This window comes from Pongo abelii, chromosome 8, assembly GCF_028885655.2.
Source record: "Pongo abelii isolate AG06213 chromosome 8, NHGRI_mPonAbe1-v2.0_pri, whole genome shotgun sequence".
NCBI lineage: Eukaryota > Metazoa > Chordata > Mammalia > Primates > Hominidae > Pongo > Pongo abelii.
The window spans coordinates 6190014-6216861 of record NC_071993.2 but is presented as its reverse complement, the minus strand read 5'-3'; the positions used below and the strand labels follow the sequence as shown (position 1 = coordinate 6216861).

The 26848-nt window shown below is 41.9% G+C and overlaps 1 protein-coding gene across 1 annotated transcript; it reads right to left on the bottom strand.

Annotated features, from left to right (window-relative positions):
* Positions 1 to 23: 23 nt before the first annotated feature.
* RBM17 (RNA binding motif protein 17) lies at positions 24 to 26633 on the bottom strand. Its single transcript, XM_002820500.5, has 12 exons — positions 26416 to 26633; positions 18545 to 18685; positions 14360 to 14476; positions 10645 to 10811; positions 9501 to 9598; positions 6992 to 7048; positions 5609 to 5750; positions 3386 to 3537; positions 2200 to 2273; positions 1634 to 1732; positions 461 to 533; positions 24 to 323 (listed from the first exon to the last, which is right to left on the bottom strand). Exons 2-12 carry the CDS (start codon positions 18665 to 18667, stop codon positions 220 to 222), a joined length of 1206 nt encoding a protein of 401 aa, XP_002820546.1. The 5' UTR covers positions 18668 to 18685; positions 26416 to 26633; the 3' UTR covers positions 24 to 219.
* Between the last annotated feature and the right edge of the window lie 215 nt (positions 26634 to 26848).

Sequence of the window (26848 nt, the reverse complement as noted above, 5' to 3'; positions counted from 1 at the left end):
CAACCAGAGAGGCACACAGATTGTTGTTTTTTTAAAAGGATTTTTATACTATATTAAAAAACCACAAAATAAAAAAGGGATCAATCAACATATATCTTAGAAGTCCTTCCAAGAGTCTTGGTATGCAACAGCCATGAGGCTGTGACCTTTTTCCTTCTTTTCTCAGCCTGCAGTTCACTTAAGGATCACCGGAGATGACTCGTGCTCTAGTTCTTAAAATCAAACTTGTTCTGCCAAATCCAAGACCCTGAATTTGTCCAAATTGTAGAAACATGCTTTTACCACCCGTCCACCAAAATACCTCCCATTCAAGTCAACAACCGCTGAAAGGCAAACAAAAGACAGTTAATATAGGTATCCTATAAGATAAAGGTTTAACTTTAAACAGTAACTTTACTTGTAAAGATTAAGGCTGTAAATTCAACTTTTTTATTCTTTAATATTTAGCTGTACAACTAACCTTTAATTGCTGATTCAACTCTCTCAAATTCTAAAAATATCCGTACTGCTTCATCATCAGGGGCACCAGGAATCTGGAAAAAAATGAGAGCGTGATGAGTAAAGGATTTGAGATTGCACTGAATGAGTTTTCTCTTTTAAATGATTTCTCAGAGTGAATATTCTAATTATCATCATATACAGTCAAGTAGTTGTCAAATACCAAGGAAATAAGTATAATTTGTTCATCATCAAAAATGTACTGAATGCCTGTTTTTATGACAGGCATTGTTAGGTGCCAGGAACACAGGGCCAGGCAGTCTCTGACCTCATAAAGGCCCTGTGCCAGCTGATGATGTAAACAAATAATTATGTGGTCAACAAACAGCAATAGCATAAAGAAACAGAGGAAGCAGAGCTTTCAGATTAAAAAGGTTGGTGCTCTAATGGCCTTTCACATCAGGTCTCATTTTGATTAGCTCTGTCTAGCTCTCCTAGCCCTCTGTAATTCCACCCACCTAAGCACTTCTGCTAATCCCCAACAGGCCCATCCATTCCATTTTGGTAGTCCTGATCTTCACTGTCTCCTATGAGCCATTATCCCAATCAGAACACCCTTCCCTGCAAATCCCACCTGTTCATTTCAAAGCGCAGCCCATATCTGCTACTGCTCACAAGGCAGTCTCTATTTTTTCACTGATCTAATCCTTTTCTCAACTCCTGAACTTAGTCAATACTACCTAGTCTAGTAACTGAGTATCCTTTAGTTATTTTATATGTGTTTGTGTTTCTTCAACTGAACACACCACTGAGAGTACAGAGCATGCTTCCTGTAATCCAAGTGCTCTCTGCACAGTGCAGTGCATGTGAGAGGCACTAAATACTCACCAAATGACTGAAACCAAAGGTATGTCTAAGGAACTAAACTACTGAGCACACTAGAATCAAGGTCTTCAGTCATCATACTGATCTTCAATCATGAAGCATTCCTGTTTCTTCACCAAATAAAACTCGAAGTCACTGTCTTTATGTTTAAGACTGTAATAACTGAGCAAGAGAAGTACAAATAACCAACGCCTGTCACTTTCTGCAGTAAGAATGTTACTTATAGCATACCCCGTCCTGTTTGTAGAAAATGTTTTGTAATCTGCCAATTACAACTTGTGTTATAAACATCAAAAGAAAACGCTCTTACTTCAAATATCACACATTTTCCAACTTTGCCATATTTTTCACATTCTTCCTTGGTTTCAACTTCCAAGTCTTCATCCACCTCTCCTGCACCAACCATGTTCTTTAAACATAAAAATAAACAAATTCAAGTACCAGGTATAATTTACAAACACCTAGCAGAGGTATATAAATATGACTCAGTGATGGTAAATGTTCTCAATCCCAAATGACATAATGAAAAATTTCATCCCCAAAGTACCCAAAAGTTAGGATTTCCTAAAACACTAAAACATATATTAAGCCTGTAAAGAGCTACAAAAGCATCTACGCAAGCACCAAAATGTATAAACTATCTGAAGCTCTAGCAATTTCAAATATTTAATTACTCACTGCAGTCTTAAAACACTGTACTTAGCAAAGAGACTTACACATTAGTGAAAAATCTAAAATCAGCCTTACGTGGGATCTGCCCAAAGTATTATTTGCAAAGTATCATTTTCAGTTTTAACTTTTAGGGGGAGCAGGGTAGGTTGGGGTGACACACACAAATGTAGGCAGGCGGACAGCTTGCTTTCCTCAGCTTCTTACCCTTAGTAGGACCACTTTAGTAGGACACTTAAGTATTTCAGTCAGCGGATTTGAATCTGACTTCTTGGATGCATCTGTATCAAAACATATCATTAGATGTGTTACAGAACTGAGTCCTACTTGTAATAATTAATTTAATTTCAATAGCGATCCCCACCATTTATGTCCTAGGCATCTATACAATTGGCCTTTGAGCGAAAACACAGCCTTATCTGCAATGAAAGCCTCTGCTTTGCTTTGGCATGTTTTTACAATAGCATGTGGATGTTTTGAGACTCCACCATTACCTGCAATTTTTGCTCATCTCACTTCCCAAAGGGCTGACAGGGCATGTGAGTGCTAATTCCTATAGGTGAGTTGACTTGGAGCAAACGTTCAAGGTCACGGGCCCAGGGGAATATGCTGTTACTAATCCAGCCACCGGCTGCCTTACTTCAGATAACCTCACAAGTCGGGACGACTGTTGGTTTCTGGCACTCACCTGTCAGGCTCGTGAGGTATCCTAGCTGTGTATTAACGGGGCTGCCAGAAAAGTTTTCTTCTTTATTTAGCAAAGGAAGTTCAGCTAGGCTGACTCAAACTTAATTTCCCTGATTAAAATGCTAACATATGTTTGTCTCTTTCCTGAATTCCCTCAATACAGAACAGACTGTAAAAATTAAATGAAAATAAAACACCAACTAGGCATCATTTACCAAGAGACTGCAACATAACATTAGATCTCGCAAAGCAAACAATCTGTAAGAGAACCAGAAATCACATCTATACTGAAAGGGCAAGAGGGAAAAGTAGAGACGACCTCTGAGATGGAGATAGCACGTATATTCACTGCCACACTATATGGCTCTGTCCTTCATGCTCTAAACACATAACCAAGATTGCTTCCTGAGGACTATTCATTTTCTGCCCAAGTTTCTCACCATCTTTTCCTCCACAAGCCTTCACCTCTACCTCTGTTCTGAAAAAATAAAGATGAGCCTCAGGATTCCTGGTTTCACAAAACAGAAGTGGCAGTGCATCATATGATCAGGACGGCCTGTGTTCTAGTGATGGCAGGGCCAGCCCTCTCCCTCTGGCCACATTCGTCATTGTCCTCCTGCTGGCACATCAGGATCAAGACTGGCCATGTCTGATACGGATGGGGCCAGTCCTTTCCCTCTAGTCACACGCTTCCCTGGGGACACACCTTTCTCTGTGGCGTCGCCCACGATGATCTTGCCGCCACGCTTGCTGGTCTTCTCCACTGACAAGGCAGTGCTCAGGCCCTGCTCGTGCTTCCCCAGACCCTGGCCCTCCCGGAAGCCGTACTTCTGCATGATCTTGTGCGCCACCGTACCCCTGGCAGGAGGAGAAGGGAAAGGACTCTTAGCCTTGACATCGTCAACTGGAGATAGGTTGCATTTTTACATCACAACAACCTCCTTCTGGAGAGAGTGCGTGCTCCACAGCGGTTTCAACAAAGTCACTCATTAACTAGGAGTGGGCTATTAGATGGAAGCTGTGGGGATGTGCAGCATGAAAGAAATAGAAAAAGCTATGACTAAGATCCAGAATATCTTGTTGTCTTGGAGGGGAAATGTCAGTTTCTCTGGTGGAGCCTCCTCAGTGCCCTGCTAGGAAACACAAGACCTTTTGTGTGCTCCGGACCTGCACTGCCACATAGCTTATGAGCACAGTTTATTAAAAAGTGGCTATCAAAAAGTAAGTATGAAGTTTCATATAATGAAGATGATCCCATTTTCCTAAATAGCACAGGAGAGTTTCCAACCACAGACTATACAAATGAAAGAACCCTTAGAGATCACCTATTTAACAAATGAGAAACGGAGGCCAAGATTAGCTGACTAGCTTAAGGGGTGGGCTTAGAAGTAATGCAAGACGCCATATTAGAAATTATTTGTACAGGCTGGGTGCAGTTGCTCACGCTTGTAATCCCAGCACTTTCGGAGGTTGAGGTGGATGGATCACCTGAGGTCAGGAGTTCAAGACCAGCCTGGCCAACATGGTGAAACCTCATCTCTACTAAAAATGTAAAAATTAGCTGGGCATGGTGGTGTGCACCTGTAGTCCCAGCTACTTGGCAGGCTGAGGCAGGAGAACTGCTTGAACCCGGGAGGCAGAGGTTGCAGTGAGGCGAGATCGCACCACTGCACTCCAGCCTGGGCGACAGAGTGAGACTCCATCTCAGAAAACAAATAAATTATTTGTACAGCTGTTAATGGTAGAGCTGAAACCGGACCCCACAACTCTCAGTCACTGCTTTCTGCAACAACCAAATGGCTCTCACACTGCGCTCTGAGGTGCGGCATGGGCCTGAAGGGCACCCCAACCCCATGGCCACTGCTGCTTAGGGCTTAAGCCACAAAACCCCGCTTCAACTGGAACTGCACCTACATTACTTCTTAACATTTTCATTGGAACAAGCTATTCTAGGGCTCAAAAGACCAGAAACTGCTGAAAGGTACCATCTTGCATCTTTCCTAAGCACAAGTTAAAGATGTAATTCCTGGTTAAAAGCAAATTCAGTAAAAAGTCAGTTTTTATCATAAACAGGGAAAACAAAACAAAACAAAACAAAACCAGCTTCACGTCTGTCCAACCCTCCAGCACACAAATCTTCCTGCAGCCACGGCCATGTCCTATGTCTGCACCATAAAACACGGTCACCACTTGCATGTGGTCACTGAGCACTGGAAGGGAGACCAGTGACTTTCAACCCCACCCGCTGTCTCCCCAGCTGCGTTTCTGCTACAGGCAGCAGCCGGCAGATGCAACACAGCACAGAACAAAGCCTTCGTGTGAAACCGCTTCATGGGACAGCCGTTTCACAGGATCAAAGTCAACAACACAGAACATCCTCTCAACCAAAATGTTTGCCAAGCCCAGCATGGTTTAAAAAAATCCCCAAGCCCCACCTGAGCGTCAGCCTTACAGTCAAATTTTATACGCTGGCAAACAAATGTCTACTTGTAGTTAGAATGACCCTGAGTTTTTTAGACCAAAGGTTTTAGAACCATGACCTCAAAGCAAATGGCCCACTTTATCAGGAAAAAAAACGTATCACCTGCCCTTTGGAGATAGTAAGTCAGCTCTGATTCATATGAACTATTTGCAAATGTTACAAAGGCGAATGTAAACATTAATCAGGTTCTGTGCCTGTCTAGAAAAATAATGTTCAATATCAAAATGAGTCAAAACTTCTAGTAGGAGGTTGCTGTTTTGAACAAGCCCCATCATTACACTGGAACACGCTCCACATGATTGAGGCAGGCACCGTGTGACCTGCACACACCAAGAGTCTCCCCATAGCCTGAACGTCCTCAGTTTCAAACAAGCTGCATCTATTGAAAGGGCTATCAACGCTTCACACTGTCTCTCAAGTCCTTAGATAAGAACATCAAATCATTACCCCATATTAGCGAGGAAGGAGTTGCTAGGTCCGGTTGGAGATCTCGGTCTGTCTTGTTCCTCGTACACTGGAGGAGGAATGGCTGCTTTGGAAGACTGTGATCGAGGTCTTGAATCCTCTTCATAAGGAAAATCTCGGGGTACTATTGGAGAAAAATAAAGTAGGCTCACCAAAATACTACACAAAACACTTTGAAACCTCACTTGTATCAATTATTTATCTTGAACAAATTTAACCTACTTTTTGGTTTACCACAAGGAGTGAGAAAAACACCAAATCAATTTTACGGCCTTTATATGACTTTTTTTTAAAACCACAGAGGGAGGACACTACTTTCTTGATTCTAACTTTCCTTTTGCTATTTCTATCTCCTCAAACGTCCTCTTTATATCTTACTGAAATGTTATTTACCCTTTAAAATCTTCTTGAATGAATATTCTTGCCGGAAAGATGTTCTGTATGTTCTAAGGATATACAATCTGGCCATCTTTTGACTCCTGCAGTACCTTGGGTGCACCTGTCTAGACTCCGACCTCACTATCTCATCAGCTCACGGCCCACAAAGGTCTCCGAGGTTAGGGGCTACGCACTGGAGTGGCGGCTTCAACCTTAGTTACATGAAAGTCAGCAGGACGCTTTAAGACCATCGAGATGCCTGAGCCCCACTCCCAGAGACTGGTTTCAATTGGGTTTTATTGTTTGTCTGTTGTTTTCACATAATAGGTATTTCATAACATCTTAGAAATTATCTTCCTTAAAAGATAAATAATTCAACAAGTTTTAAAAAGTACTATAAATGAGAATATCCGCTTGGGATAGTTTAAGTATGGTCCAATCCAGAGAATGGGAAAATGACCTAGATGATATTCAGAAGTCCAATCCCAACCCCCAAATTCTAGAGCAGATCACTGCGAGAAGAACAGTGGATGAGGGTGTTTTGGCAACGCAATGACACACAAACCCACCTGCACTGAAATGGAAAGGGAAGAAAAAATCTAATCAAGGAAGGCAATGCCACCTTGTGGAGGGTCATGAATATAACAGCCTCTAAACCTCTGAGTTAAAAAACTGTCATGATCTGCTGTTTTAACTCCAAATGAATCTAACAACAAATAAGAAATGTTAACGAAATCAAAGTGAATTGCATAAAAAAGAGATGGATCCCACTGCATGAAATCCAAGCCTCAGAGCCTGGCATAGAAAGGTCTCTGCAGGAGGGTGCTGCATTCTGAGATCCAGGTGCGGCCTCAGGTGACAGAGCCAGGCAGGCTTGCAGGCCGTTTCCCTCTACACTCAGGAAACCTGGGGGCCCAAACTGAGATCCCCCATGATTGGGTTAAAGACCTGTATCAGAATAAAAGAGGAAGAAACAGATCTACTTACACTCTTTGTCTTTCTCTACCAGAGAAGTGGGTGGGGCAATGGCAGCTCCGCCCATACCTGCAAAACCACAAATCCAAGCATTAAAGGAGATTTCTGATGTCAGACTCCCAAAGGACTATGACACACCATATATCTACCACCCACCCCCACTAAGAAAAAACTAAAAAAGGAGGACCTGCTACTTCAGATGACCTCCTGCTACATATAAACAAACCTCTGATGCTAGGATTTAAAATGTAGAAAAGTGGCAACACTCCCTCAGATATGCAAAATTGTTCCTTCATAAAAGGAACTCAAGAGCCCCACAATGTAGTCTGCAAATGAATTTTAAGGCAAAACGATACAACCAAGAGAACCAGCAGTTACTTAAAAAGAGAGTAATGTAACTATTTACCGAGAGCAATACCCATAAGGCCCTTTATACACATGGCCTCGTTCAGGCTTCACAGACCTCTGAAGCAGATATTACTGCATCCAGTTTACAAATAAGAGAATGATCAGAGGGGAGTGAATCAACAGAAAGGGAGTAAACCCAGCTCCCTGCGATACCAAATCTCCCCCACCACACAGCACACTCCTTTTCCAGGGTGCAAACCACTGGAACTAAACACACATTTGAAAGTGTGGGTCCTTCTGGCTTCTGAAGAAACTGCTGCATGTTGTCACTATTTCTGGTGTGTTTCCTGGACAACAAATGGTGAACACAAACAAACCAAAAGAGATAAGACAGATCTTTTCTATCTGGTATCCGACAACTGGAAGGAGAACATCAGTGGAGACCACAAGCAATTTTGCATTAGGTATAAGTCCTAACATATATGGATTACGTATACATAATATTACATAACACATATGTATTATAGCTTAATCAACAATGAAATAAAAACAAAATGTAAAACTTTAAAAACTGATTACAAAGTCATGCTGAATCAGCACAAAATGTTTGACAAAAGAAATTCTTCTGGCTGGACGCAGTGGTTCACTCCTGTAATCCCAGCACTTTGGGAGGCTGAGGCAGGCAACTTGAGGCTAGGAGTTTTGAGACCAGCCTGATCAACATGGTGAAACCCCATCTCTACTAAAAATGCAAAAATCAGCTGGGCATGGTGGTGCACACCTGTAATCCCAGCTACTTGGTAGGCTGAGGCAGAAGAATCATTTGAAACTGGGAGATGGAGGTTGCAGTGAGCCGAGATGGCGCCACTGCACTCCAGCCTGGGCAACAGAGCAAGAGTGTCTCAAAAAAAAAAAAAAAAAAAAAAAAAGGCCGGGTGCAGTGGCTTATACCTGTAATCCCAGGACTTTGGGAGGCTGAGGTGGGTGGATCACTTGAGGTCAGGAGTTGGAGACCAGCCTGGCAAACATGGTGAAACCCCGTCTCTACTAAAAATGTAAAAATTAGATGGGCGTGGTAGCGCGTGCACACCTGTAATCCCAGCTACTCTGGAGGCCGAGGCAAGAGAATTGCTAGAACCCAGGAGGTTGAAGGTTGTGGTGAGCCGAGACTGCACCACTGCATTCCTGCCTGGGCAACAGAGTGACTCCATCTCAAAAATAAATAAATAAATAAATAAATTCTTCTAAAGAATTATTCTAGAAATTATTCTAAAGCCACTGTCCACGCATTTTGATGAACAGGACTGGACGATATAAAATCCTCGAGAAATATGAACCTGAGTAAAACCTTCTTCTGTTTCTTTTGAAATACTTCTATGATTTTATTAACCTTGTCACTAGGACCTAGAGTGATTACTGATTCTGAAAAGCAGATTAGCTCTAATAAGTTCAGTTAAAAAAAATTCAGGGTGATTACTGGAAATCTGCTACTAATCACATTAAAATAAGAACATCAATCTGTCAACAACTATACATATAACGGGCATGCCACTACTTCCCTATCATGAGCTACAAGGTCAAACGAAGTCTTCTCATTCAAAGCTATCTAGTTCCTGCTGGTGTTTAAGAAAAAAAAAAAAACATCCTTAGTGTGGAAAGCATGCTCCTTATTAAAAAGGGCAGTCAATTTATAAGCTGGAAAAACGAGACCTACAAATATTCAACCTATATACTGAATTCCAAAACAAGTTAATAAAAACCGAACATTTGGGGATTAACTAAGATAGTGGATATGAAATGTGTCACAATGCCCAACACAGACACACTCAATGTTAACTATGCTTTCCCACTAAGAGAATCAACAGAGTGGACTCAGCATAGGCCAACTGGACTGTGCTGCAGGTAAAGACAGTGCAGGAACAGATTTTAAGCTAGTCCCAAAGTATCCAATAAATACATGTTAGAAAGTGGTTGTGAAGCTCAAAGGAAAATACATATGAAAACCCAATATAAATTAAAACTGTTACGTAAATGTGTATTGCTGGGATTCCAGAAAGAAAATTACCCAATCAATGTCAAATGAACTATTTATCAAACTGAAAAGAAAAAGCACACAGTGGAATTGCACTTCCAGTATTTATATATGTTTAAGACATATTTGTTCACGCCTTACTTCTTTTCCTCCTCTCTCGCTCATAATCTTCATCTTCATCAGAATCTGGATCTGGTCTCCTTGCAAACCCACTTGCTTCATGTCTGTCTTTACGCCTTCTGTGATAACAAAGGAAATAAATGTTCATCACAGATGAACCAATCTAGAGACCTGAACCTGGGATGACTTCCTCTTGACCGGAAGATATCCAGATCCTTTCACAATCAACTATTAAGTTGCAGGGGTAGAGGGGGTAGGAAGCATAACTGGTAAAAGACTAAAGTAGATAAAGTATGAGAAGTGAGAAGAATTCGAGAGATAAATTGAACCAATAAGTATATGAGAGTAACCAGCAAGAAAAAAAAGGTTCCTTGACATTGACCTCTTCCAATGTTAAGGCCTATCAACATAGTTATAGTTCAATCATTTCAATAGTCTATAACACTTTCACTCATGAAACGATTCAATAAATGGGAAACAGTATATTAATATTTAATACATGTTAACTATTTGATAATTACTACTAAATATTCTTAAAAAGAACTACAAATACATCCTACTACTCGTACTTTGCAAAAACATAAATAAAAGCTGCATATGAATTTTAAAAAATTCCGCCTGGCTCAAAAATAGTAAAGTTAAGAAGAATATTTTAAGTACTTTAAATAGCTGTGATTTTACAAGTTGAGAATCCCTTATTCCAAATGCCTGGAACCAGAAGTGTTTCAAATTCTGGAATATTTGCATTACAATTACCGGTTCAGCATCCCTAAGCCAAAATCCCCCAATGCACATTTCCTTTGAGCGGCATGTTGGCATTCAAAAGATTCTGGAGCATTTCAGATTTCGGATTTTTGAATTAGGGATAGTCAACCTATAGCAGAGTATCAGCATAGAAAAAAATTTTCAACATCAGGTTTATAAGTTATTTTTCTAACAACTCACTCAAAATATACACTTCAGGTCTTCAGTCTATAGGTGAAGTTTGCTGTGATTCTGAGATGTAACAGGTACAAATCGTAAAACAGTTTGATTCCTTGTAGTGACTGCTCAGATCACCCATGACAATTAACTTCAGCCTTACAGACAGCAGCGACGCTCATTCATTAACATTTTAATGAATATTTCAACTGTAAAATATCCCCAAATCCAAAGGAAGCCTTACTTTTCCCTTTCTTCTATTTCCTTTTGTCTTTCCAGCTCCCGCTGTCTCTGTCGTTCCTCTCTTTGGCGCTTCACTACTTTCTCATAATCATTAGGAAACATAGGGTCATATTCATCAGCTAAGGGAATCAGAACTTCCCCTGCAGAAAACCCACTGGGAACAGGATCCTGAGGAAGGTAAAAACAGCAGTAAAAATCATCTTTATATCTTACCAGTTTACTCACAGAATTAAGGTCAAAGCATATGGGAGATAAAAGGGCCTTGAACATCAGCTAGCCTCCTCCTTTGTTTTATAGACAAAGAAAACAAATACCAGACAAAGCCACGGGCCTAGTCAGGTGGCAGCAGAAACAGGACATAAATTTCACCTCTTAGATTAGTACTATTTCTATAATACTCTATGGCATTTTTCCTGGAATTCCTAAATAAGCCACCACCAGCTAAAATATAAGTTACTAGTACTTTGAGTCAAAAAATTAGAATATTTATAGTAAAGCACTGAATACTCGTTTTTATAGATCTCTATGACAACTTAAAAAATAAAACAACCATGAACACCACAATCATTCTTGCAGTCATCATTTTAATAGAATAACTTCAGATTCTGATTACATGGAGATAACAATATATGGAGATCTTAGAAAGCATCTTCTTGGTCTTTTTAATCCTCTGAACACATGTCCCTTCCCAGGTAGGCTGCATTTCAGGCACTGAGTTTGACACAAGGGGATGTAATGTCCCTTCCAGCATCATAATTTTTTTTAAGGTTCACTAAAATCAGGTTTAGATAACACTTTGTGTTTTCTCGTCTATACATTCAGAAACTTGGTCTACTCTTTGAAAGAAAAGAGGTAGCCATGACAAAGAAATTAGCAAAACAAGAGAGGCAGAGCACAGCCAGTATACTAGGAAATACATGAGTAGACACAGAACTTTACCCTAGGCTGGCAGCCTCGGTCTACACGTGGTGCTGGAAGCTCTGACCCCACTTTCCTAAACCTTCCCACACTTTCTCCTGTTAGTTTTCTTAGCATAATTCTTCGTTATTATCTGTAACAATAAGATGCCTTCTCTGGTTTTCAAAGACACCTCAAACAAGCATAGGTTAGGATTAGTGTCCCCATTTTTTTAAAACACATCCAAAACGACAAGGATTCATATCCTTGAGCGCCCAGTCTGTACCTCTTACAGGAGGTACAATGTCCAACTGTATCAAAGGCAAGAAGGTCGTTTGTAAACGTGTTTCCTGCTTGAACACAGAACTGACAAAATCAAGACAGCTTACATGCCATATTAACAGACCTAAATCTAACAGTTCCAGTGTTTCATGGTTCAGTTTGACATTTTGCACTATAAAACAAACACTTCATCATTTCCTTACGACGAAATATCAGGAAATGCTATGATCCAATGAATAAGAGCAATTAGGAAAATAACTATAATCACCTCCCAGGCCCTACCACTGGAAAATGTATTTAATGTAGGGCTCCTAAAGGTTAGTTATGCATTTGTATTCATTTCATAAAAGACATTTAAAAAATACAAAAGCACATGAAGATTTCTTTTCAGTTATTATTTAGAGAGAAAATGACAACCAGCCACTCACTTTATCTAACACAATTATCACAATGTGTCTAAGAGAACAAACTGTCAATATGAAGGTTCATTCTCTGACACTTCAAAATTTCAAAGAAAAAAACTTTTACATATAAACCCTGCTACGCTTAATAATGAAATCAATCATCCTTTTCTGAATGCTGCAATGAATAAAGTCATTTGTTCAATTTAAAAAAATTAACATGTTAATACCCTCAATGCTGAGGGGGGAGGATGGGGTAAAATTCACCCTCATATGCCTGAGGTGATACTGTGCACTGCTGGGAGTAAACTGGTGCCAGAACAGATTGGCCATAAAAACGGCTGATACCTTAATGCCACCTCAGAAAATCTAAGAAAATAACCCTAATTACATAGAAACATCTCTGTAAAGATGTTCATCAGAGGGCTGGATGCAGTGGCTCATGCCTGTAATCTCAGCACTTTGGGAGGCCAAGGCATGTGGATCGTTTGAGCTCCAGAGTTGAAAACCAGCCTGGGCAACATGGTGAAACCTCATCTCTACAAAAAATGAGTCAAGTGTGGTGGCATATGCCTGTGGTCCTAACTACTCAGTAGACTGAGGTGGAAGGATCGCTTGAGCCCAGGAGGAGGAGGTTGCAGTGAGCCAAGATTGCATCGCTGCTCTCCAGCATGGTGACAGAGCAAGACCCTGTCTCAAAAATAAAAACTGCAAAAAGATGTTCATTAGAGTGGTATTTATAAAGGCAATGTAAAAGCAAATCTAGGTGGTTTTACAGTTAGGGAATACTTGTGTAAATTATGATGCATTCGCTTAATGAGAATAAAATTAAAAACTGATCGTGAAAACTATGTAACAAGGAGGAAAAAGGCTTACTCATTAAATAGGAGACTAATATTATAGGTACTAGAACCAATACACAATTACAGAAGAAACGATGAACCAGTTTTTTAATTAGATGTAGTAGGAATAAACTAGGTATCAAATTTATGGGTGAAAATGCTCAATGACTAGGAATCAGCAAAAAATCACCTCCACCATGGGGTGCCTTCCCTCCTGAAGAACTACCAGCCCTCAGGAACAGCACCTGCTCCCCTCAGAAAAGGATAACTCAAGGGTAAGCTGCAGCCACAGCCTGGCCCAGAACATAAGCAGGACAGGCAGCAGACGGAGCCCAACCCAGAACAGTGACGCGAAACAGACGGGCAGGAGTGTGCCCTTGGGGCTGCCCCAGCCTGATGCAGCCCTTCCCACAGGTGGTGGGGAGGACAGGCACGTCTTGCTAAGAAACTGTCTTGATAGCACTATTATTAATCTTTTGGTCATTTTTCATCAAGCGGTTTTGTGCAATTCATGATGCTGTTTAAATGAACACAGTCATTTTTTGAATGCCATCTGTGGAAAGATAAACGTATACTTAAATTGTGGGTATAATTTTAACTCGTTTATTCACTCATTTTACCTCATTTTGTCTAGTTTTAACTATGATTTTGAGTTATCCTTTTCCAGATCTTCTTCATCCTCAGTAACCCAATTTCTAGAGTTGACCACGTTTGTTTTTAAGCATATGTAAAATCACTGGAATCATAAAGGTTAGGGCGGTAGAAGTGGGTTTTAAAACCCCTTTCTCTGTTTTAATCCACAATAAATCAGTAAGTACTAACACTGTTTATGATAGCAAAAAATAGAAACAACCCATATATATCCAGCATTAAAGGAATTAAATTATAGTCCATCTACACAAGGGAATACAGTGAAGCCATTAACGTGATCATACAGTCCTATATTTTTTGACAGAGTCACAACGTATTAAGTAAGAAAAGCAAGTTAGCAGAAGGTGGAGTAGGCACAGAAGGGAAAAATATTAAGTTTTTCACTTCCGGATTGTATGACTGAAGGTAATTTGTTTTTCTGTCTGCATATCTCTAGTTTCTGATTTTTCTACAACAAACTATTTTATTTCAAATAGATAAATTTTATAATTGGCAAAACAAAAGTAAAAATTAGGTGGAAAATAATATTGACTGGTTTCAAAGGCCTACTAAGGAGACCATCTGTTAAGAGGAACTTATAAGCAAAATAAGCCACATGGAAAACAGAAAAATGTATCAAGGTCACAAGCAGGTACGGGCTTACCTTCAGCCCAGCTGCTACATGCGGTGGAGTGTCCACAATTTGCCGGTCATCTGAGGAGCCACCTCGCTTCAGGTCAATGACTGGGGCGAGGACTGTACTTTGTTTCGTCCTTTGGCTCTAAAATCATCAAAACCAAGGAAAACACACTGAAGTTTCAAATTAAAATTCACACTGTTTGCAACAAAGATTTTCTTTCTGGTCCCTGAAACAAACCTTTGAGATATGAGAAAACCATAATCTTAAAACAACAGCCTTTTATTACTATAATCATATATTATTTTCTTTCAGCTTTTTCAAAAACACGAGATTTTCTCCATTTCTGTGAAAGGTTTACAGTAAACTTAGTCACTTTCAAAAGATACTTGGAGATAAGAGTTTTATTCACCCCACTAGGATATAGAATCCTTCCTATCTCCTTTATTATGAATCTACAAAAAAAAGTTTTTAAAAGAAAATCATTTCTATACATTCAATTATTGTTAATGTTCTACCATACTTTCTTGGCCTTACACCTATATTTTTTGCTAGACCATTTGAAAGAAAGTTGGAGACATCATGACACTTCACCCCAATCTCCTGAAACTGTGGACATTCTCCTGTCAGATTACCATGCCTAATAAAATCACTAATTCCCATGTCATTTCCCATCCAGTTCACATTCAGATTCTCCAAGATACCTACAAAATGTCCTTTAAACAGCTGATTTTTTTTGAACCAGGATCCTACCAAAGTTCCTGAAATGCTTTTGGTTTTTAAGTGTCTTGATCAAGAACAGTCCCTCTTCCCCATCATCATCATCACCATCATCTTCATCTCCTCTTCCTTTTTTTCCTCTGACACTGTCTTGTAAAATGCTGTTTGTTCTAGATCTGTCTAATAACTACCTGGTTATTTAGTTTAGCTTGTTATTCTATGCCTTGTAATTCCTGAAACCTGGAGGTGAAAGGCTTGATTGAATTCAGGGTAAAGCTTTTAGGCAGGAATACCTCCCAGGTGAGGCAGGGTGCCCCTTCCTGCATCACGCAGCAGGCACACTGCCTCAGGCTAACAGCAATGCTAAGGTTGATCATATGGGTATGGTGGTAACCATTAGATCTTTTGATTAGAAAGGTTTAATTTTTCTCTTTTGCAATTTAAAGTGTTACAAATTTTCATTACCACTATAAAAGGCACAAAATAAGCCTTCATCTCTCTTGAATATAACAATACTTATAAATTTAAGCAAACAAAATTTAATCCAATTAACAACTCACGAAGTAAATACGAAAGTTTAAAGAACAGAAGGGGGATTTATTGGAATCACATATTTTCTTTCTTTCTTCTTTTTTTTTTTGAGATGGAGTCTTGCTCTGTCGCCAGGCTGGAGTACAGTGCTTCGATCTCGGCTCACTGCAACCTCCACCTCCCAGGTTGAAGCAATTCTCCTGTCTCAGACTCCAGAGTAGCTGGGATTACAGGTGCACACCACCACACCGGGCTAATATTTGTATTTTTATTAGAGACAGGGTTTCACCATGTTGGTCAGGCTGGTCTCAAACTCCTGACCTCAGGTGACCCACCTGCCTTGGCCTCCCAAAGTGCTGGGATTACAGGTGTGAGCCACCACGCCCAGCCAGAATCACATATTTTCTATTATTATTATTTTCTATTCAATATAGAGTTGGCCCTCTGTATGTAGTAGGTTCCACATCTAACCCCAGGCTGAAAATATTAATAAAACAATACAACAAAAAATACAAATAAAAAACCCAATACGGTATAACAACTTTTTACACAGCATTTACATTGTGTTACGTATTGCAAGCAATCCAGAGATTATTTAAAATATGGGAGGATGTGTGTTAGTTATGTGCAAATACCACATCATTTTATATAAGGGACTTGGACACTCTTGGATTTTGGTATGGGCGGCGGGGGGTCCTCGAACCAATCCCCTGTGGACACCAAGAAACAACTCTGTATTTTTTCAAATGGAGATACAAATGAAACCACAGCTTCAAATTTTCTCTACCAAATAAATACCTTTACAGGTTTGGCTAGGCCAATCTAGTATTCTGAGTAACTAAACAGCCTAAGAGAATGCAATCTTCATTTCCCTTAAAAAAAAAAAACCCCACAAAACTAACTGTACATAGCAATCTCAAAAGTTTTATAAAGTTAGTAGAAATAACTTCACAAGCTACCTCAAGTTTTAAAAATCTATATGAGGCCAGGCACGGTGGCTCACATCTGCATCTTTCCTGCAAAGCAAAAGTTACACGAAATCTACAAAGATTTTATAAATGTACTTTTAAAAAAATTACAGAGAAAAACGAGGTTTTGCTAACCTTCCTTACATCTGGAATGAAAGCTTGTTTAAAAAAAAACAAAAAATACTGGCATCCAAAAAATCTAAATTTGGTAATGATGAATTTAAAAAAGACAAAAAAAACCCTCTACAATACTGAACAATGAAATGTAAGCACTTCCATGTAAGTATCTATTGATGTGGTAAAGGGAAAAGAAAAATGAGTAGAACTTACAAAAAAAAAAAAAACCTGTGTATTGGCCAGGCACGGTGGCTCACGCCTATAATCCCAGCACTTTGGGAGACCAAGGCAGGCGGATCTCGAGGTCAGGAGATCGAGACCATCCTGGCTTACAAGGTGAAACACCATGGGCGCGGTGGCGGGTGCCTGTAGTCCCAGCTACTCAGGAGGCTGAGACAGGAGAATGGTGTGAACCTGGGAAGCGGAGCTTGCAGTGAGCTGAGATCATGCCACTGCGCTCCAGCCTGGGCTACAAAGTGAGACTCCGTCTTAAAAAAACAAAACAAAACAAAACAAAAACCTGTGTATTATGGAAATTTTCAAACATGAAATTAGAGATTATTATTAATTCTTAAGTCTCTACTATCCAGTTTCAACAATTATCAACTCATGGGTAGTTCTGTTCTTCCCTCCCTCCCCTGCCCGGGACTGAATTGTTTCGAAGTAAATCCCAAAAATGACATCATCTTATCAGTAAATATTTCAGTACGTATCTCTAAAGTACTTTTTCTCAACTTTAATTATTGCCTCCCCAACAAGGAGCCTTTTAATACATTTTCTCCCGCACATGAAATTTTAACACCACAGATACACTGTGCACAATATGAGCAAGATTTTTTCACCCCCAAAAAGACCAATATTCGCTCTGTTTGGGGGGATACAGCCTCCATTACGAATGCATACTGTAGAACATAAAGATCTCTAAAATAGTAAACAAACCATAATACCATTCTCATGCCTACATTTTAATGGCAAATCGACAACTACGTTTTTAATGTTTTACATGTTGAGTTATTTCAAGGACATTGCCAATACCCAACATGTACACAACAGAAACAAAAGCAATTAGCATCCAAGACTACGTATGCCTGACACCTTCACAATCAACCTGAGCCCTCAATAAATCGCACCCAGCAGCTTAGGTATTCTGTGGAGCTTCTTCCCGAAGTGCTGCTTCCAAACTACCTCCAACAAACCAGTAGGAATGCTACTTAAAAATGCCCACTCCTGGGGCTCCAGCCTGAACTACGGTTTGCCAGAATATCAGGAGTATGGCTACAAAATTAGCACCTTAAACAAGTTCTCACTCAATCTTAGATCTCCACTACTTAAGTTTGAAAACCAGTGTCACTGCTGGTTCAGAGTACTGTTTTTTTGTTTGTTTGTTTGTTTTTGAATTGGAGTCTTGCTCTGTCGCTCAGGCTGGAGTGCAGTGGCATGATCTCAGCTCACTGCAACCTCTGCCTCCCGGGTTCAAGCAGTTCTCCTGCCTCAGCCTCCCAAGCAGCTGGGACTACAGGCGCCCGCCACCGCGCCTGCGGTGTTTCACCTTGTTAGCCAGGATGGTCTCAATCTCCTGACCTCGTGATCTGCCTGCCTTGGCCTCCCAAAGTGCTGGGATTACAGGCGTGAGCCACCGTGCCCAGCCCCCGCAGAGTACTGTTTTTCTTCTTTCCTACCCCACGAAATGTTCCTATTCCCAGGATCCAGGAGTAGCAAAGTGGCCTTAAACTCCTCATTCCTCTCCCCCTACAAATGCTTAACACCATTTACCCAATACAAAGGCAGAAGAGCAAGCTGAAACCAAATTCCTTCTCATCCTAATGAGGAACCCGCTCTGGAGGCCTCTGCTCTCATGCTCTGGGCTTGTCTTTACCTTTGCCTGAGTGAGAGCTGCCTTCTTCACCTGAAGCTGAGACTGCAGAAGTTTGAAGTTTTTGGACCAGCCTTCTGTTTTTGAGTCACTGGTCTCCACTCCTAGGTCATCGTACAGGGACATCTTTTCTTCAGTTTAATGCTGAAAGGCAAAAGGGGTGGGGATTAAAGAATGCACAATTCAATAAAGGTTTTTCTTGTTAAAATAAGTATCATGAAATTTTAGAGGTAAAAGGTCCCGGACCTTTCAGCAACAGAGGCCCAGGCTCCTGGTACCATTTATGTAGGGCTCTTCCTGATACACCATGGATTATTTTTAAAATAAGCCTCTAGAATTCATTTTTCCATCTATAAGATCATGCAGTCTAGTGATTCATGAGTGAAATCCTTCAATGCTAGGGCACATAATGAGGTAAGAATTGGGACATCATTAATTACATATATCCAATTTTTAAAAAATTCTATTTATGTCAGTGCCAAAAAGTAGAAGCCTTACAAAAACACAAATTAGCAGGTTGATATAGCACAATTAGCTACCCTTTTATAAAGAAAAAATTTAAACATACTCCCAGGGAAAAAAATGACAGAAATGATCTCTTAGATGTGATTTTGTCAATTACAATTATCAAGGGGGGAGTAGACTGGTTATATCTTAAATACTCTGATTTCCTCATATCACACCAAGTGGAAATTTGTCATCTTTAATGATAGCGATTACAAAGAGACAATCAACAATCTGCATGTGAACGAGCAACACACAGCTTCCGTGCAGAACAGAGGAACACGATGAAACAAAAACCGAGTCAGCAAGCGCAAAGCATGACATGCAATGCAGCATCAGCAGTAGGTCCCATGAAAGCCCAGCACTGCACAGACACGGACGCTGGGGTTTAGGGAATCAATCTGCCCAAGGCCACAGTGGAAGCTCAACCCAGCCAGGCCAACACCAGAGCCCTCGCCAGTGAACCCCAACTGCCACTTTTTAAAAAAAACTCAACATTCTGAAACCCACCAACATAGCTTACTTCTTCGAATAAGAAATCAATCTCACAGACAGAAAGAGAACATAATTTAAACAGAAACCCATAAATTGCAAGTAAATGCTTAGGACAGTAGTTCCCAATTTATGGACAAATAAGTCTGTCAGTTTCCAGGGGGCCCATAAAGCATTTTCCCATGGAAACCGCGTTATCGAAAAGCCTAATTTGCTTGTGTTCTGTGGCTCAGAAGAGAAGGAAAATATTTAACACATACCCTCCTTAGTCTGATTCGGCAAGCATTTCTCTTGAAGGTACTCTTAGTTCTCAGCTCTCCCATTACCAGGAATCTAAGACCCTGCCACCCCAACACCTTAGGTGATGTTGGTACCACACTGTGTGGAGTGGGGGACGGAGTGCACACCAACTTCTGTTCCCTCAGAAGAACTGCCTTGGTCTTAAGTATAGTAACTCCCTGCCTGAAGTCAGCACCCCAGAAAACCGTCACCACTTTTTAGTTTCTTCCATTCCTTCATACGTGAACCCTCAGATTAACTAAAACCTCTCCATTTTGATTTTTAAATGAAAGGTCCCCGCAAGGCCTTAGAGAAGCAGTGAAAGCAGACTGTCCAGGGGTATTGATGGCCGACTGCTCAAACAAATCACATAAGAATGAAGGGATGGTCAGGCGCGGTGGCTCACGCCTGTAATCCCAGCACTTTGGGAGGCATAGGTGGGTGGATCACTTGAGGTCAGGAGTTAGAGATCAGCCTTGCCAACACGGTGAAACCCTGTCTCTATTAAAAATACAAAAATTAGCTGGGCATGGTGGCGGGCGCCTGTAATCCCAGCTACTCTGGAGGGTGAGGCATGAGAATCGCCTGAACCCGGGAGGCGGATGTTGCAGTGAGCCAAGATCGCGCCACTGCACTCCAGCCTGGGTGATAGATCAAGACTCCGCCAAAAAAAAAAAAAAAAAAGAAAAGAATGAAGGGATGCCGGGATGCAGACAGTCTCCTCCTCTCCTCCTGATAGATGTCTTCAGTGCCAAACTGACCTTTTTCAGGAACTTGGGGATGTCCCATGACAGGCCTGAAGCACTGAGGCCAAATCAAGAAAAAATAATGAACTCCATTCCTTAAGAAATACGGCTGAAATATAACCATGTCCTCAAAGTCTTGAAGGGAATCCCCTGATGTCCACTTCAGAGCCTAGTTGAATAACTCTGAACTCCAAGAAAACCTAGATCCAGTTTGTTCTGTTCACTGCTCTATCCCCAGACTAAGATCAATATCCAACCCACAGCTAAATAGGAAATGAGGCCAAACTGCAGTTTATACTCCATTTGCGAAGCCCTCTCAATTACAAAATTTCTGGCCAACAATCACTGGCCAGAAGGAAGAACAATGCACCAAATAGCTTTTGAGGCTTTTGTACACTTTTCTTCCAGCTTACCCAGAACTCAAAACTCATTGTTCACATCTAGATACATATCCTTAAATTTTAATCTAAGAAAACTCAAACAGAGCAACAGCACAGAAAAACCATGCTGAGTGTCCAGCTTAGCACTGTGGCTCCCAAACACACTTCTTCAGAAATGACCATGCACCTTTCACCTAACTTAGTTTAATCTTTTGAGCCCTCTTCATCCAGTTGGTCACCAAACCAAAGCCTATTGAACTACGGGTTCTTCTGTTCCTTCTTTATTCTTAAAATGGAAGGGGAATACTAACACATTCTGAGAAATAAACAATGCGACTTTCTGGGAAATCACAAACTCAAAGATAAATCAAAAGTTGTTTGCAACTCAAACTAAACTCTAGATATTTGCTTTTCTCAATACAGACTATCTCCAGTATGAAAATCTGAAATCCTTCAAAACCTAAAACATTCCGAGCAACAACATGACCCCAAAATACAACATTCCACACCAGGCCGAGTGCGGTGTCTCGCACTGTAATACCAGCACTTTGGGAGGCTGAGGCGTGTGGATCACGAGGTCAGGAGATCGAGACCATCCTGGCTAACACAGTGAAACCCCGTCTCTACTAAAAATACAAAAACAAAATTAGCCGGGCATGGTGGCGGGCGCCTGTAGTCCCAGCTACTCAGAAGGCTGAGGTGGGAGAATGGCGTGAACCCGGAAGGCGGAGCCTGCGGTGAGCTGAGATTGCGCCACTGCACTCCAGCCTGGGTGACAGAGTGAGACTCCGTCTCAAAAAAAAAAAAAAAAAAATTCCACACTTGACTTCATGTGATGAGTCACAGTCAAAAACGCAGTGAAATCTTTTTGCATGCATAAAATTATTAAAAGTATGACATACATTGCATATTCAGGCTATGTGTAGAAAGTATATATGAAGCATAAATGAATTTTGTGTTTAGACATGGGTCGCATCCTCAAGATATCTCATTATGTATATGCAGGCATTCTAAAAATCTAAAAATATCCGAAATCTGAAACACTTCTGGTCCCAAGCATTTTTGGTAAGGGACACTCAACCCATTTCTCTTTATAACTTGAGAACTTTACCAAAAGTGTTTATGAATACATTAGTGCCACCAGAAACGGGCTAACCAAATGCCCATTAAACTTCGAGGGGAAAGATTCACTTATTTATTTTTGCATCTACAATTTCTGTCATATAGCAAGCATTTAATAAGCTTTATTAAAATACTAATAATGGGCCGGGTGCGGTGACTCATGCCTGTAATCCCATCACTTTGGGAGACCGAGGTGGGCAGATCACTTGAGGTCAGGAATTTGAGACCAGCCTGGCCAACATGGTGAAACCCCGTCTCTGTTAAAAATACAAAACTAGCCGGGTGTGGTGGTGCACGCCTGTAGTCCTGTCCCAGCTGAGACAGGAGGGTGAGATAGGAGAATCGCTTGAACCTGCGAGGCGGAGGTTTCGGTGAGCCGAGATTGCACCATTGCACTCCAGCCTGGATGAGAGGGCGAGACTCTGTCTCAAAAAAATAAAATAAAAAATAAATAGGCAAACAGGCAGCACTGGGGAATAAGGGAAGGAGGTAACCCCCAGGGAGGGAGGCAACACTCCTCACTCTCCCCAGAAGAGTCAACTCTGATGAAGAGTTCTCTAAACTTTGAGGTTAAAAATCAAGCAGTGTACTAGATCTCAGCTGCCAACAGTTCTTCCATCAAGAGATTCAATATTTAGCAAAAATTCAATAGTGAATTAATGAGATTTTATGAGACCACACATCTCTCCTCTGATTCCATGTTATTTAAGATGGCTGACTGACAATTCCAGTTGATTTGCTGCATTGCGCAAAAGTTTCAGAAATCATTAGGCAGCAAATCTCATGTTCATTTAAAGGTCCTCATTTCTCTTCTCAAACCTGCAAAACGCTTTAAATATTAGAAACTGATGTCATCTTACCAGCACCTGCTAGTTTTCTGTAACACTGAGCTTATAAAATCAAATCTCTGCATCACAGCAAATGCAAAAGAGCTTTCTTCGTTTTTATCATTTTCACTGAATTTTAAGTTCACAGAATGGGATTAATCATAGTAACATCACACTCGCATCCATCCACATACTTATTACCTGCTTTTAATTATTATAATGCTGCAAGCACCTGTGAATTCACCACCCAAAACAAGACAGGATCTAGACTAAGAAACCACACTCAACCATACTACTCCCCCAACCCATTCATGTAATTTCCCTGGAATCCTCTTCTCATTATTTCCTTGCTTTCCTCCTTTTATGTTAATTTTATTTACAGTTTTAGTTAATCTAGTCCTTAAAAAGTGTGTATTCTTTATTTCAGCTGTATTAAGCATTTATGAATATACAAGTTTATTCATTAATTCTCCCCACCGCAACTACTGAAATGTAATAAGTACATTAATAAGACTGCCAAGACCCAAACTTACCCTAATTAACGTTGACATATTACTTAGACAACATAACACATTTATTTCATTAGGTCTGCTGCCAGGTAACAAAAAGCTGTACTTTGTAACAACTGGATATACCATAAGAAGCCAGGATCAAAAGTAAATACAAATTGCTGGCTTTTATAACTTTAAAATATTTGCTATTTCTTTCCTTTTTGTGGCAACACTTCCCTTTGAGCAACCCACGTTTCATATATGCTACATTTTTTCTTAGGAAACATAACAAACATGGTTCTGCCAGAAGGAAGAATGGTGAGTTTTCAAGATTCCACCCAAGCTGGAAAGTATTTTTTTAAAACATGTGCAACTGGCAGGAAAAAGAACATGGAAGAGTCTTCTCAAAAGCACCCCACCTACTTATCTTTCAAGTGCATCTCAGAAGCCTTTAGTGACTATTGCCCCCACATAAAACTAACTCCCCGCAACTGGTTTCCTTAAGCATACTCAGATCACAGCAACCTTGGCAAGTTATGCTGCCTATTGTTTCACACACCGGTTTCTTCCTGCAGTGTAAGCCCCCTAAAGGCAGGGGTGTTTTTTGTGTTCAGCTTTGTATCTGTAGCTCAGCACCATGCTTGAATATTGTAAGTGGCTCTATTAATATTTTTTAAATGTGTTAGTGAATGGACGAAAAATGTCAGTGCACCTATTTAAATCACATTATTATGAAACAGTGAGATCTGCAGATCTGCTTTTTAAGCACATAACTTATGATAAGTAGGATAAAATTTAAATTGTAAACCATAATTAAGGAGAGAAAAACTACCACCACCACACAACCAATAACGAGTCAAGGTCTGAGTTCTGAGCACCTAAAGAGGCAGGCTTGTTAGGAAGAAATATTTCTATCACTAAATAGATATTCATGCATCATAAAACAAAGCATGCCTCTTTGAAGCCTAAAGAATATGGCAAGACTGGGCCCGGCGGCTCATGCCTGTAATCCCAGCACTTTGGGAGGCTGAGGCAGGAGGATCACCTGAGATCAGGAGTTCGAGGACCAGCCTGGCCAACATGGTGAAATCCTGTCTCTACTGAAAATACAAAAATTGGCCAAGCATGGTTGCGAGCGCCTGTAATTCCAGCTACTCAAGAAGTTGAGGCCGGAGAACCATTTAAACCCGGGAAGTGGAGGTTGCAGTGAGCCGACTTACACCGCTGCACTCCAGCCTGGACTACAGAGTGAGACTGTCTCAGGAGAAAACAAACAAACAAAATATATATATATATATGGCAAATATTACCTCAAGCATAAGATCTACCATGACTTTGTAAAGAATTAAAAAAAAAATTTTTCCCATACCTCCATCTGACACCCTTGTCAGTTTAATCTTTCCATTCAATCTCAATCTCTGCTGTTACCAAAATGCCATAGGCTAGTATTGCAAACACAGTCCACTACAGTCACCTGTAATTTAGGCGAATAACAGAACTTCCTTCACTATTGACTATTACGAAAGGTTTGAGAGATGACTAGCCTGCGATCATCTGTTCCCTGCTGGGAGGAGGGCTGAAAAATTCCTATGCAGGGGAGAATGGGAAGGTAAAGGTAAGTTAAAACAAACCAGGTAAAAAGAAATCCACTTTAAATAAAGTTGCATTTGGAAGTGTACAACAATTCTCTCAAGAGCCTCCAGAAAGGCTGTCTTCGGTTCCGCAGAGCTCCACAATCGCACAACCTGCTCTGTTATAAACTGGACAGCACGCAGCACCTTGCTTAACTAACTCTAAAAATAAGGCCCTCTCGTTTAGCTCACTAAACTGTTACCCCATATTCCCTAAAAGTCGTCATTACGATCAAAATGTGTCCAGCCTTTATCAACTAAAAATGTGGAAACTGTGTTGCATCCTTTTAAAAACTCCATCTGCTGCGGGGAGCCAGTGCACATCTACCCGTCTATGTGAGCATATGCGAATCTTCCCCTTATCTAGAATATCCTAGTTCCCATCCATATGCCTGGCTCTAGCAAAATAAGGACCCTCAATGGCACTCCTTTACTGCTTCTCAAGAAACCTCCATGTTCTGACCTGACTACTCCTGGAAACACAGCACCCCCTCCTCAAACCTTTCTCTCTGCCTTACCTGCAGTTTCCAGAACGCACTACGGGGCTTCACTTCTGCTACTTTCGCACTTACTTCCTCCGCCGGGTGCCTTTTTCCCACCTCTCACATCTAACGAAGTACCTTCAAGACTCAACATAAGCACGACCTCCTCTCTCAAGAGAGGTCCTTCCAGACCCCACTTGCGTTTCTCAAATCAACCCGGGCCTGGGTTTTCACGCCTGCTTTCCTAGAAACCAAACTCCTGCAAGCAGGGGCAGAACCTCATTCCACCTGCATTCTCCGATCATTACACATCCTCTGGGCAAGAAGCGAAGCTCAAAGACTGCTTGGGGTCGGACGTGAGCGCTGAAACACCGTTCAAACTGCACGAGCCGACGCGACGCCGGGGTTAGGGCTGCATTCCTGTCCTGGGGAGCTCCGGAGTCTGGGAAACGCCAACGTCCGCACTCCCAGTTCTGAGACCCTGGGAGGAACTGGCTCCTTTCTCTGAGCCCCAGAGAGGGGCAACTGTGCGGGGCCAGGGGGGACACGCTACGGGCTACTGGGTTCTGGTGACCAGACAACTTCGTCAGGATGCGGTGCCCGAGGCGGAGGAGAAACGCTCTTCAGTACCAAAGAGCCCGAGGCAGACAAGAGGAGGAGGAAGAAGGGAAGAGGGAGAAGGTCAGGGCCTGGGTCACCAGAGGCGGCGGCGGGCGGAGGGTCCCGGGCCACAGCCGCGCGGAGAGAACAGGGCCCGCCGCGGGGACTGAGACCCTCGGAGGCTCGGGCTGCGTTGGCCCGGCCTCCGCCCCTCGCGACGGGCCTAAAGCCGCGGCCTTGCGTCTAGCGCCTCCCGGAAACGCGCGCCCGTCTCAGGTCCCGCCAGGCCGCCCACCCGGGGCCGCCGGGGCGCGACTTACCCGGCCCGCCCGGCCGACTCTGCCCATGAGCCGCGGCGGCGGCAGCGCGGAGCCGGGCGGCACTCCGCGGAAACCCGCCGGCAGCAGGAGGCCTCGGCGGCGCCCACCTTCCGCTGAGTTCTCAGGGCGCTCGGCGGCTCGGGGTCAGGGAGCGCGGGCTGCCGGGAGAGCGCGCCCGCGCCTGCGCCGCGCCTGCGCCTGCGCCTGCTTCGGCCTCTGCGCCTGCGCCGAGGGCGACTTGCCGCACTGCCCCCTGCCCGCGGGAGGACCGCACTGCACGCTCCCCTCCGCCGGCGTCTTCTTTTACCATCAAGAGGTGTCGCCCTGGCGCACATTTTCGAAATTCCACAAGGTTTGGGGAGCGCGGCAACGCCCCCAGATGGTGAGGAGAAGTGGTCCGAAGCCGGGCTTTCTGATAGGGGAGGTGGGGGAA

Bases quoted from the DNA above. Each gene is read 5' to 3' on its own strand.
- RBM17 (XM_002820500.5), bottom strand. From the start codon at position 18,667: ATGTCCCTGTACGATGACCTAGGAGTGGAGACCAGTGACTCAAAAACA. The intron at 9,599-10,644 runs GTAAGGCTTCCT...TTGTTATCACAG, and splicing joins GAAATAGAAGAAAGGGAAAA to AAGGCGTAAAGACAGACATG. The intron at 2,274-3,385 runs GTGTGTCCCCAG...GTTTTGATACAG, and splicing joins GGGCGACGCCACAGAGAAAG to ATGCATCCAAGAAGTCAGAT.